The sequence below is a fragment of the Callionymus lyra genome, chromosome 1 (assembly GCF_982586985.1).
Source record: "Callionymus lyra chromosome 1, fCalLyr1.hap1.1, whole genome shotgun sequence".
In the NCBI taxonomy this organism is placed as follows: Eukaryota; Metazoa; Chordata; class Actinopteri; order Syngnathiformes; family Callionymidae; genus Callionymus; species Callionymus lyra.
Genome location: NC_141818.1, coordinates 8,979,470 through 8,993,261, shown reverse-complemented (window position 1 = coordinate 8,993,261; position 13,792 = coordinate 8,979,470). Strand labels below are relative to the sequence as shown.

General features: G+C 37.5%; 1 protein-coding gene across 1 annotated transcript; it reads right to left on the bottom strand.

The window, feature by feature from the left end:
• Positions 1-3,713: 3,713 nt before the first annotated feature.
• Positions 3,714-6,299, bottom strand: LOC148087853 (glial cell line-derived neurotrophic factor-like). Its single transcript, XM_087798356.1, has 2 exons — positions 5,612-6,299; positions 3,714-4,350 (listed from the first exon to the last, which is right to left on the bottom strand). Exons 1-2 carry the CDS (start codon positions 5,781-5,783, stop codon positions 3,851-3,853), a joined length of 672 nt encoding a protein of 223 aa, XP_087654482.1. The 5' UTR covers positions 5,784-6,299; the 3' UTR covers positions 3,714-3,850.
• Positions 6,300-13,792: the final 7,493 nt, after the last annotated feature.

Below are 13,792 nucleotides of genomic sequence, written 5' to 3'. Positions count from 1 at the left end.
AAAAGAACGCTGACCCCCGACCGGGGAATTCTCCACGCTCTCTTGTCCGAGGCTCACGGCTCGACGGTTACGAAAGTTAAACTTTATGAGCCGTGAAAACTTCCAGAGGCGGCGTTTTTTTCTTACATCGAAATATAGTACTTTCTCCAGATTATTTTATACGTTTTCCTCTCAAAAACTTTGAATATTTGGGGTCTAAACCTTCTCTAGATAACCCAGAGCAGATTTCTTTGTTGCTTTTTTTCTTCCCTGAAATCACTCAGTCTTTAAAAGCTTCTTTAAATAAGACATGAGCGGAATCTGGACTTGAATGTTTGGACAGTTTTCTCTCCGTGCGTGTCCACTGTGAGCGTCTGATCCAAGTTTCTTTAACGCAAGATTGTTGCAGAGAAAACAAGTAACAGTTATTTGTAAAGATGTTTCTAGACCAGGGTCACAAAGCGCTTTTACAATCAAATACAATCTTAATATGTTTCTTAAAGGAGTCAGTAGATCATCAAACACAGAGAGAGATGAAGATCGTTCCAAAGCTTAGGAGCAACAGTCTGGAAGGATTTCTCTCCTCTGGTCCTGAACCGTGTTCAGGAACCATCAGTAGATTCTGATCCACAGACCTCAGAGCCCGAGCTGGGGTGTAAGGCTGGATCAGATCACTGATGTAAGGAGGAGTCTGACCATGAATAGATCTGAAAGTAAGAACCAGAATTTTAAAATGAACCTGAAAGAAACTGGAAGCCAGATTTAAGGATCGGAGAAATGCGAGTTCTTCTACTAGAGCGGGTCAGAATTCTCGCTGCAGAGTTTTGTATTAACTGCAGGCGAGACAGATCCTTCTCGTTAAGACATGAAAATAAACTGTTACAATAGTCTAAACGAGACACAAACGCATGGATTATAAGCTCCAGATCTTGTTGTGACAACATTTTCCTAAGTTTAGAGATTTTTCTCAGTTGAAGGAAACAGTTTCTGGTCAGTTTTCTACAGTGTTGAACAAGAGACATGTCTTTATCAAATACAACACCCAGGTTTCTCAGGCTCAGTTTGACAGACTGACTTAAGTCACCCAAGTACTGACTCAACCCTGGAACCTTATCATCAGGAGTAATCACCAGTGTTTCAATTTTGTCCACATTTAGCTGCAAAGTGTTTTCACTCGGAGATTGTTGATTTCTAGCAAACAATTGACTAAGATGTTCAGCCTCTGGGGCTCAGTTGGATCAAATTAGCAGTAGAGCTGGATGTCATCAGCAAAAATGTGGTAAGAAATATCCGTAAATCTCTGAATGATTTTACCCAGAGGAATTAATATAATATTTATTTGAAAATATTTTGGAAAATATTTACGCTCATGAGGTCAGAGTTCAACATGTAGGAAACCTTTCTGACCGTTTCATTTACATTTATTATTCTATTAACTCTATTCTATTCTATTCAATTAACTAAATATGTTATATGTTATATAAATATGTTTCTTAAGTTGTTTATTCAGGATTTGTTTTGCTTGCCCCTCCAATTAATTTGAGTGAATATTGAGATATTTTATATATACTGTATATATATATATTTATAATTTAATGAAATTCTTAATACTATTACAAATACGTTAAAAGTATATTGTCATTTTTTTTTCTTCCCCTTTTTGTCAATATTTATTTTTATTATTTGACAGATTGAGATCATGTTTTTTTTTAATGAATATTTTATTGGGATATTAAGTTTATTTTATGTTGACGTTTTTGTTTTAACTGTTTTGTTTTCGTCTCTTTTATCTTGGCGTCCCCTCACAACAGTCACAGTATATAATGTGGCCCCTCAGCAAATGTAATTTGTGTTTAATAAAATAACTTAAATATACATTTCTGGACTAGATTATTGTCTATAGTCCACTAGTGTTGCTAAGATTCGGACACTAGAGGATTGTGGGAGTCCGTTGCCGGGCATCGCTGGTTCCGAAACATCACATGACGGTTCACTCTCGTTTCAAGAGTGAAAAGACAATTGTTTGCAGCCTGTCGTCGAAATCTGGAGTCAATTACGCTGTGGGACAAGTTTGGACCGCTGGAGTTTGGCTGCCATTGATGTTTTTACATGAAGAAACAACACGGAGATCCTTCTCTCGCTTCCACTCGCATGTGTGGAGCACATTATTGAAGTCAGAGGCCGAGATGAACTCCTAAAGACTTCGACAACATCGCAGTGTGTTCTGCGGTGGATCATCTTACTGAAGTGAACACACACACACACACACACACACACACACACACACACACACACACACACACACACACACACACACACACACACTCACACTCACACTCACACTCACACTCACACTCACACTCACACTCACACTCAACAGTCCACACGACTCGATTGAAAGAAATAATCCAGCTTCTTAAAGGCACCCTGAGAGTCACTTTGCCCTGAGTGCGGTCTGGTAGGCACACCGAGGCTACATTAAAAATTCATTTCCAGGTCCTCAGAAGCATTGATCCACGATCGGACGGAAGAGAATAACTGCAGCGTTTGAGCACTTTATAAGAAAATAGAAGCGAAGGACAGAGAGTTGAACCCACAAACAAATGAATGACGCTAACTTTCCAGTGACTTATCTGTATCTTTCGGTCCATGACCCTTTTCTGTGGAATTCAATTTGTGCCATTGCATGAACGAATAACCTGTAAAATTCAACGTTTGTTTTTTAATCAATGTCTAAATGTATTGAAAAAAATTATTAAATAATTAAATAAAAATAAAATAAAATGTCAATGCCATCATAAGATATGTGGTGTTTTAATATTCCGTGACAGACCTTTACTTCCACACTTATCTTTTGACCTCAGCTCCGTCTCTCTCTCAATCACATCTGCCAAAATGTTTTTTCTCACGCTTCCCCCTCTCGAAGCTTTTCAAAACCATTTTGACACCACCTGAGGTTTTATTGCGAGACCAACGCCTTTTCCCAAAACACCGCTTTGGACTCCGTTGAGAGCCTTTTAGTTCGAGGAATGATGCTCCATGTCTGATAACAATCAAAGAACGAAGAGGAAGATACGAGAGGGAGGGAGCTTTAGATCTTTTTTTTTTTTTACAGAAACATTCCTAAATATTTGAGACTTAATATTGAAGTTTTACTTAATTCACATTTCATTAATGTTTACAGGTGTAAGAGAAAATATGTATTTATTTATTCAACATAGATCCGTAATGGTTTATATTTCAATAAAGTTTGTAATAAATATAGTTTTCACAATTAAAATGCAAATATTCACAGCGTTTGTTCGTTTTTGTGTTACAATCAAACTTCCAACCACTAGATGGCGGCAGTCATTACTGTTCCACAGTTAAAGGAACATGGATATCCCAGCAATGCCTGATGACTAAACTCCAGATAATTAAAGTATTTCTGGTTTTGTCAAGAGTCATATGGTCTGCAAATTCTGCAACAACAGGGTCAAGTACTCGACAATACAACGAATATATCCTTGTTCTTACAGTATTGCAATATATTGTATTGTGGTCACTGTATTGTGATATGTATTTATATCCAGATTCTTGCCAAAACCTACCCATGAATTAATGTTTTATGTGTTAAAATCTCACTAATGAATTTGACTTTTCTTGCTTTGTTCTCTTTCATCATGTACACGACTACACAAAATAAACTACTGAAGCTCAGGTCGATTCAAAAATACCTCCTTCACTGTGTTTATTTGGCACAATTTAGAAAATATATAAACAATAAATAACATTGAATTGTCCTTTAAGTGAAATAAATATCAATAAGTTAATGAAGTCACCGCTTCAAGTGTCAAACCTTGTCTTATTATGGGTTCACGAAAAAGGAATCCTACACGCAGGCGCACTTCCTGGCCGAGTGTTTCCTCAACGTGTGGAAGACGAAGTTGTCGTCCATGAAGGACAGGTCGTCGTCGAACGCCACCGGGCGACAGCAGGCCTGAGGCGGCGCGTCTCTGGGAGGAAACCTCTTCTCCTGAGTCAAGCTGTGCAGGATCTTGTCGTAGTTGGTCTCCGACTTCCTGCAGTGGCCGGAGCAGTACTTGAAGATCATCTCCTCGTCCGAGCGGTACCCGAGGCCGAGGTCCGACACGTTCAGGTGGAGGTGTTTGAGCCCACATCCCTGTCCTCGCCCCCCGCCGGCTCGCCTCCACTTGCCCTCCTGAAGTCCTGTGGCGTCGGATCCCTTTTTCCTTCTCTCCCTTCTCAGGCGAGTCCGTCCGGTCGAGTTAGAGGTCGAGGTGAAGGAAGACATGGTGGATCTTCTGAGGGTCACTTTAATAAAGTCCAAAACGTCCGCAGCCTCGGCAGATAAACGCTGCTCCATAGATCCTGAAAGATAAAGATGTGAAAACACTGGAACCACAACATTCCAACCAAGTTCCCACAATTTAAGGATTATCTTAACTTAATATTCCGAGTTTAAAAACCTGACATCACAATTGTTTGTCAGTGAAACCGACAGTAAAAAGATCGGCTCAAGTCTCTTTTCCACGAGACGCAATCAAGCTTCGGTTCGTCCGGTCGCTTCAAAAGCTCAAGGAAATGTAAACACAACCACAGAAATAAACAAAGACGAAAAAGACTTACTTTTAACTTAAGTTACACCAGATGGCGGCGAGAAAGATAAAGTACGATACAGCTGGCGTGTGTTTTTAATTATTATTTTTTTTATTATCTTTTCTAATTCAGCTTCATGAAAGTTTCAACATTGACCTGTGTGGCCCTTCACAGCTGCTGCGCACACTCTTTGCTACAGTTAGAAGAAAACATGGAAAACTGTTGTTTTCTTCATTTTGTTTCTATGAGATTAAAGGATTCTTATATTTTGGAAGCTTTTTTTTATATATAGATTTAGTGATGCTATGCTTTTATATACTTTTTACATCCTTCATAAAATCACATGTAATGGGCTCCTTGGCAGAGGTATGTGCTGTCTAAGTGCTTTTCTAGTTACTCTGTTTTAAATTGAGTTGAACGATACAGACAATCGAATTTGTAAATAAAAAATAATAGGATAGGTATTTGTGAAAGCGGACATTGTGTGTTTAAAAACTCTGGACGCTAAAGAGAGAATCCCAAACTACATATGGGATGTATTTTTTTTTTAGTTTGTTTTAGATTAAAAAGGTAAACCTTGTTGCTTATTTTTTGTGACTTCATCACGTGACACCTGGACTTTTTGAGACTTTTTTTCTCATTAATAAAAAAACCCGTAAATAACTTAAAAAGTAAACGTCAATCATCACAAGTGAGCGCCACACGGCGGTGACGTCACGGGTCACGTGGGACTAAATTGCTAAGCTAATAAAAAAAACCTGCTAAATTAGCTTAAAAGCACTAGTTTCGTCCAACAGGCTCTTTAAAAGACTCTAAAAAAAGTTCAAGAAAGACACGTTAAATGTGTAAGTGCAACGTGCTGGTTAATGTTTGTTAAAGCGTCCAAAATGATTAAAAAAATATTAAGATTATTTACACTATTATTTGTTTACTAAAAACGCCGGACGAATAACAGACACTTTAACTTAAATGCAACGTTAAAAAAACACGTGTTTCCACGCTTTAAACTTTAAAATGATTGTCTATTCCTCACCTTCAACGAGCGGCTCTTCCCAGCCTCCTGAGTCCGACCTGTCGCTCCTGGTTCCCGGGGAGGAAACGGACGGAAGCCCCGGCGGAGGCTCCTCTGCTCGTGTCCGCGGAGGGCGTGCGTGGACGCAGCACAGCAGTGTCAGACAAATGGCCAGGCTGTCCCATAACTTCATGGTCCACTTCGCTCCCAAAACCGGGCAACATGACTCGACCTAAAACCAACAGGTATCATCTGACGTCGAGGTCTGTAGATCCAGCATGTGGTGCGTCATTACGCATCATCCAAGATCCACCGACGCTTTAACTTAAACGAAAATAATAATAATAATAAAGATCCGATGAAAGAATCGCACAGTAAAAAGTAGTCCTCGTTCCTTGTCTCCTCTCAGATCCAGACTGGGCAGCAGGATGGAGATCTTTTTGGTGACGCCTGCCGGTCCAACCTCCCTGGATCTCCACCCATCCAGAAAAACCTGCCAGAAGGGAACTGCTCCAGATTCACAATGGAACTTGAGATCTGATGTAAGAAAAAAGAAAGGAGAAAGAAAAAAGTTCCGTCTGCAATAGTTCCACCACAACAAGTCTGAATGAAGTTGATGTTGGATGAAAGGTCTGTTTCTCATGAGTCTGCCAGGATGGTCTGCAGACTGAGGACCCAATGATTCCAGGAAACAGATATACGAATAAGGATTGGAAGCTCGGGTCAGTTACACTAGAAGCAATAAACAGATTTATTTTAATATGTAGTACAGCCTGGAATATTTGTCCAATTAAAAAAATGCTAATTTTAGATTGTGACTTAATCCCTGCAGGTTTTTCGTGGATGACTTGTTATCTGGCATCATCGCTGATAGAACAATCACAGCAAACAAGGAGAAAAGGAATCTGGCATCCGTTCCTCCTCCAGATGTTTCCTGTGGATCCAGTGCAAAAGCTGCAGATAACCAGGACCAGCACGAGCAGGTGCCTCGTTTCACAACGTGTGTAGACTCTCGTTGTAATCCACACTTTTGTTTACCAATCCCGAAGCCGATACAGTTCAGTAGATATAAGAAGACCAAAACAGAGGAGACGATGAGATGAAAATGTTTTGCCGGAATTGCAGTATGATGATAAATTCAAGCTTCCCTTTAAGATGTCATTGAATAAATGTAGATGTATTACTAATATGGGGCAAGCAGAAACACATTTTGGACACGTGTCAAACTCATTTTAAGTGGCCCACAAGATGATTGGCTCAGAATTAAGATACAGTAATTTTCAAGTTTTTATTCTGATTTTTAAATATGTCTATTATATATATATATAAGATATTAAGTAGAGATTATGGTTGAAATATAAGTAAAACTGGATTTTTTTTAGGGGGTAACACAAAGATAATTAGGATAAATTGAGTCTCAAAAAATGAAAAGACAATATGAAAATCAATCTTCTACGTTCTAGGAAAACTGTACATATGTTTCGTTTGGTCCAAGACTTGGACTCAAAAAGATTTGGCCCCATGTGTGATCAGAACATCATGCGGTTGAAAAAAATGCATTATGAAACATTTACTTCTCTTTTATTCATGTATTTTATCCATATTTTTAAATCTATAAATATAAGCATCTTATTCTCTTTCATCTTCATGCTTTAAAATGTAACATTGCATCATTTTTTTTTTGTTTATGGTGAATTCTTCCTCTCTGTTCCTCTTTGGACCTAATCATGCGGCCATTTTGGTAGCAGCTGCTGGAATCCTTTGGTAATGAACAACTGCTTCTGCTTGTTCTGCCCGAATAACAATGTGCTTGGGATTTTTGGCTTTCTTTATGACTCTCCTTGGCGAGAGGAGAATCTGTTTTATACAAGTGAACACAAAATAATATTTGGAAACATATACAAAAGATGCAGTACGTGTTATATGTGTTTTTATCTACATGGTTTTCTCTATTTTCTCCCGGTGCACATCTAGAGTCTCCCAACATGCAAATCACCTTCCAAGAATGCAACAATTCAACTGTAAAGTAATGAAGACTGACGTGGGTTTGATTCTCTCAGCCAAGGCATCTTGCACTGTATTAATGAAGTGAGTCTCAGGACAATTAAACCCAAGCGGTTGTTTAATATAAAGCAGATGTTCATCTCCACATGTGCAGCACAGCAGCGGTAATCTGAAACTTATCTGCAATTCAATCTGTTCGCCGTTCAGGGGGCGCGTTTGACTTGCATGTAAGGGGCTAATTGTGGGGGTCACTTTGCACCCCATTAGCCGGCAACAACATGAAATCGCTCACACTCAAATCACTTGTCGAAAAAAAAAGAAAAGAAAGCTGACAGCTAGAGTTAACCTCAGATCTTCAGAGCTTTAACCAAAAAACCCCAATGTTTTTATTCGTACAGTTACACATAATATTCAAGATTACACTAAATGTATCATTAAGGTCTTGTGATGGTCCATTACAAACTGTAGGAAACTGTGTGCAGGTAAAGTTACTTTTCAGATGGAAGAAAAATAAAGGTCTATCAGTGGATACTAAAAACTATGGGTGTGAATTGGCAAGAATCTGGTCGTCGATCAAAATGAAATGAAACGATATATATTGTGATATAATTTGATAAGTTAAGAACAACAATTTAAATGTAGTATTGTCTGAGTACTTGACTCTTGCTTTGCATAAGTTACAGACTACATGGCTTCGTTCTTTTTAAACCAAAATGTTCAAACATCATAAAAATCTGCTGTAGTCGATTGTATCCTCTTGTCCTCAGTCATCGCTGGGATTGTGCAGGATTTTATTGTTCCTTTCGCTGCCGAGGACGTAAAGACTGCTGCCATTTAATTGCGACACAAACATGAACCATATCTCTGGATATTTGCATGTTAATTAATAATAATAATAATAATAATTAAAACATTTATTGAAATCTAAACCATAAACGGTATAAAAATGATATGATTTAAAAGCCAAAAGAAAAACAATCAATACAGAGCTGCTAAGTATTGTGAAAAAAATATTGTGATATACGAGTGTAACGATATTTTCCCATCTACTAATAACTAATAAAGGTTTTCATGACTAGTTCAGTTTTACATTGGTCAACATGGTTCCTGTGCTGCAGAAAAGTACACTATCTTATCTGGAATAATACAACGGAGAATGTAAATATATGTATTTATGAATAATTCAGATGGTTGAATTATGTAAAAAGAGCATTAGTAAGAAAAACACTTTTCACTGTAGGTCGGGTCAAGTTGTGCGACAATATAACTAAATATTTCAGCAGGAAATTCATGTTTTCGAGCTGGACAATGTTGTCCATTACATTGAATATGACTGAATAATACACGGTTCGTAATAAATGTATCACTTAACTTTACCACTATCAAGTTGAGCAAAAAAACTAAAATATTCAATTAATTTCAATTTTTAAAATAGACTTTGTTCTCCAGTTTCACATGAAACAAACTGTACAAAGCATCATGTTTATCTCGTCAAGTATCTTAAAAATGTTGCGTTTATTTCGATGATGATAATAATGTCCGGCAGATGGAGACAGAGAGCTCGGTTTGTTCAACCGGTCTTTGATTATCTGGGGAGAATATAAAAGAATATAGAATAAAAAGTACGTCTGTCATCACCTCGTGTAAAGGTTTTAAAATATTGACCTTTAAATCCAATTCCTCATGAAAATTGAATAATATATTTTATTTAATCTAGGATTGTGTTCAATAGCTTGACATGTGCGTCATGGTGTCAGTCTTGGATTAAAGCGTGTCACAGAAATGTGTTCTTGTGTTGAGATGTTCCGGCATGGATTGCATGACTAAAAGGTTCAGTTTTTTACATTTGTAGCACCTTTTGTATGGTTGTCTTGCATGAAAATGTAATGATTTTCATGCAAGTGACGGTCTTACTGTGAGTTTTTTGATGATGGATGGACTTGATCATGTCCATACATATAAACTTATTCTGTGTGTTGGTTTGATAAGTTTAAACCCAGGGAGATAAGAAAGGCTATTTTCCTTCCTCCCACTGGACCAGGGGCGTCAAACTCAGTCACACTAGGTGCCAGAATCTTTTTCACAGTCCAAGTCATCGACCAAACAAATATATATCCATCTTTAATAAAGTTGATGTTGTGTTTTCATTCTTTGAGGCTCAGTTTATCTTGATCATCTCTGTGTCTTTCCTTCTTCACCAAACGTCTCCATCGTAGAATCAATCATCTCTGACCCTTAACTTATCTTAGACGTCTCTATAATGGTGCTGGTGATGAGATGAAGCGACATGAACCACTGAAGCCTTCCATCCTAGTCGTTCATCCAAAGCTTCATGAGGCTTCATTTGCTCTACTGCGCCATCAAGTGGACAATAGGTGTGAAGCCCTGAGATAGTTTGTGCTTAAATAATTGTGATAATTAACAAATATGTACTTGAATAATTTTTTTGGGGGGAAACACTTGATAATTTTTTTTGAACAACTTTACTAGTTTTTTAGATTATTTCACGTGGAGTTCAAAATATATAACAGAATTATTATCATTATATCGGAGAAAACAGCTCAGAATGCTGCCACACAGGAGAGAATCTACTCTTTTTTGCCAGCACTAAAGGTCGGTCACAAAAAATACGACAAATCCAAAAGATTTGAGGAGAGATCCATTGCGTTTCGATGACACCTATTTTAACAATTTTTCGAGGGAAGCCGCAAGCTCATCCTGAACCGGTCACCGCTTCACGAAAATCCTCCTGGATTACTTGAAACATGCTTTAACGCCGTAAGTCACATCACTACTTCATTGGTAACCACATCAACATTAATCTACTTTCATTTTTGAGACGACCATCTGGTGGGCCACATAAAATGACTTGTTGGGCTAGATTTGGCCCCTGGGGCCATGAGTGAGTTCTTTAGACGATCTTGAGTCCATCCGAAGTATAGGAGGTCATTTTATACAGTCTCTGAAATAAACTGGATTTGATTTGATTTTTGTTGAAATAGAAGTTCTTTTAAATGCTAATAATTATTGCAGTGTGTTGCATTGAACTCCACAGACCCTTGGACTAAGTGGTCAGTGGTATATATAGGATCGGTGGGAGGGAAATCATTGTACAGAACAAAATTAATAACCCAGGCGGAGAAGATCATCAGTTTTCTGCCATTGGTTATATATATTCTGTGTTTGCGTGGTCTCGTCGGAGACGGAGCTCCTTGACATTAATCTACCGTCTACCATTTGTGTGTCCACCAGCTATGACAGGAACACTGTCTCTCTGTCAGCTTTCTGAATGACTCGCATCGTCTTTGACAAAAGATTCTAATACAACATTTGGTCATTAGCGGGTGTCTCTCCTCAGATAACCAAGAACGACATGTCTTCTCTGATAAAAGCACCATGTCATTTCTCATATAGTCCTTTCTTTTTTAGAGCGTGAATCTCGAGAATAAATAATTATTTGTTTGAAATGGCAGTTTATGTAAAAACCCAACTCTCCTGACACACTCTCATGTTTCAAATGTTGAAGTCTTCCTCTCCAAGATGCAGTAAGTCTCTCATCTGCTCAACACTTTTGAAGTTATTACTTTATAAAGTTCTCCCCCGTCAGAAATTTCAGCGAACGAGAGGTTACGAGAGCGGAATCCATTATGACGTAATAATGGCTTCACTCCTCCTCCAGCCAGCTGTAATTACGCCCACTTTTTTTATACAACGAGTCCCTTGGAGTTGGAGAGGTCTGGGATTGATGATGTGTCTTGACAAACCTTGATGCTTGACCAATCACAGCAGAGTGGGTGTGGTTATATCCAGAATACATATTTTTCTAATGTATATATTTCAATGAAAAGAGAGTTTTGTACAAACAGACACATACTGATGATACAATAGAGTCCAACATCTATTTAAGACGCACTTAAATCAACACATTATTTGAACTTTGAGCCCAGGTGTTGCATGTGGATCCACTCATCATATGGAAAACAAATACAATCTTAAAATACTAAACTTTCTGTCATTCTGTTGGCAAAATAACTCTGATGTATGGATTTTAATTTTCAGGAAATGTTGGTAGTTTGAGAAGGAGCAGGTGATAGCTAGATATGTTGCTGGTGCTGGATCAACAAATCATTCCAAGATGTGTCACTTTCTTTAGTGCAGAAGGAGCTGACAGCACCAGCTCCAGTTTTTACCCATAACCATCTTAATGGTTTTTTAATGATGCCCATGATGTGCTTTATTCTGTATCCTCTCTCACATTTTATTTAAAAATAATCACCACATAAACCATGCACTGTGTTGAAGTGTGATATTTATAAACATGTAATATAATGGCATAAACTGTTTTACTATTGATGGATAGATTCTACATTACTGGCAGTACAGCTTTTCAAGAGACATAGCAAGAAAAAAAACTATAGGAAAGCTTTAGGAAATGTAATTAAAATATACTTGAATAATGAAATATGATAAGAATAAAAGCTACAAACGGTACAAATTAAAACAAGCTGCAATAAACTTGCAATTTCTTCAAGTCAAAATATTGTTTTTGTTTTCTAAATTCTGGCAGGTTTTCTCATCACGTTTTCTTTTCTTAAAAAAAGTAAAGTGAAGGATCCACTCATAACTATATCTTCTAAACTTTAACTTAACCTTTTTTTAATCCTACTCTACCTTAATATTTATATACAATATTGAGCACAACATAGCTCAATAAACATTTGAATCCAGAAAGTGTTATTAAAATTGTGTCGAAGAATAAATGTAGAGCAACAAATAAGGTCGTGTTTTACTATTAATGGATAGATTTTCTATTACTGGCAGCACCGGTTTCAAGAGACATAGCAAGAAAAAAAACTATATTGTGCTATAGGTAATTTAATTAAAATATACTCGAATAATGAAATATGATAAGAATAAAAGCTACAAACGGTACAAATTAAAACAAGCTGCAATAAACTTGCAATTTCTTCATGTCAAAATATTGCTTTTGTTTTCTAAATTCTGGCAAATTTTCTCATCACGTTTTCTTTTCTAGAAAAAGTAAAGTGAAGGTTAAACTCATAACTATATCTTCTAAACTTTAACTTAACCTTTTTTTTTAATCCTACTCTACCTTAATATTTAGATACAATATTGAGCACAACATAGCTCAATACACATTTGAATCCAGAAAGTGTTATTAAAATTGTGTCGAAGAATAAATGTAGAGCAACAAATAAGGTTGTGTTTTACTATTAATGGATAGATTTTCAATTACTGGCAGCACCGGTTTCAAGAGACATAGCAAGAAAAAAAAAGATATTGTGCTATAGGTAATTTAATTAAAATATACTCGAATAATGAAATATGATAAGGATAAAAGCTACAAACGGTACAAATTAAAACAAGCTGCAATAAACTTGCAATTTCTTCAAGTCAAAATATTGTTTTTGTTTTCTAAATTCTGGCAGGTTTTCTCATCACGTTTTCTTTTCTCAAAAAAGTAAAGTGAAGGTTAAACTCATAACTATATCTTCTAAACTTGAACTTAACCTTTTTTTTTATCTACACTACCTTAATATTTATATACAATATTGAGCACAACATAGCTCAATACACATTTGAATCCAGAAAGTGTCGATAAATAAATGTAGAGCAACAAATAACAAATAATCTAAATTTATTTGTGTTATTATTGTTTACTTTTTATCCATTTCTATATCAATAACAACACTCGTTTTATCCTGAGTCTGTGTTCTCTGAAGTGATCCCGGGTGTGTATTCCGGGTGTTGTTCCTCTAATAGTCCCACACTGCCTGCACTTGTTGCTGCTCTCACACGCTCTCCATCTGTGGCCAGTGTTGCGAGGATTAGACGCTTATTATCTTCTTATCTCTAAATGGGCTCCACGCTGCCTCACTTCACAACTCATCTCGTCTGACGGCCTCCTCAGCGTGACACACGAGAACCACATCCATGCGTAAAGACGACGCGCCTCCTCCGCCGCTCGCGGCTCACAACCCTCGCGCTCCCGTGCGCACCGGCAGCAGCGCGTGATCGAACCGTCGACCCTCGAAAGAAAAAAAAAGAAAAAAGAAGTCCGTCTGTCTGTCTGTCTCTGCATTAATGGATCCAACCCACTGACCCTGTACCAGTAATCTTATCAGTGTCAAACCCGGAGCTGCCTCCTGGACTGATCCTGAGTCAGTTGCGCGTAAG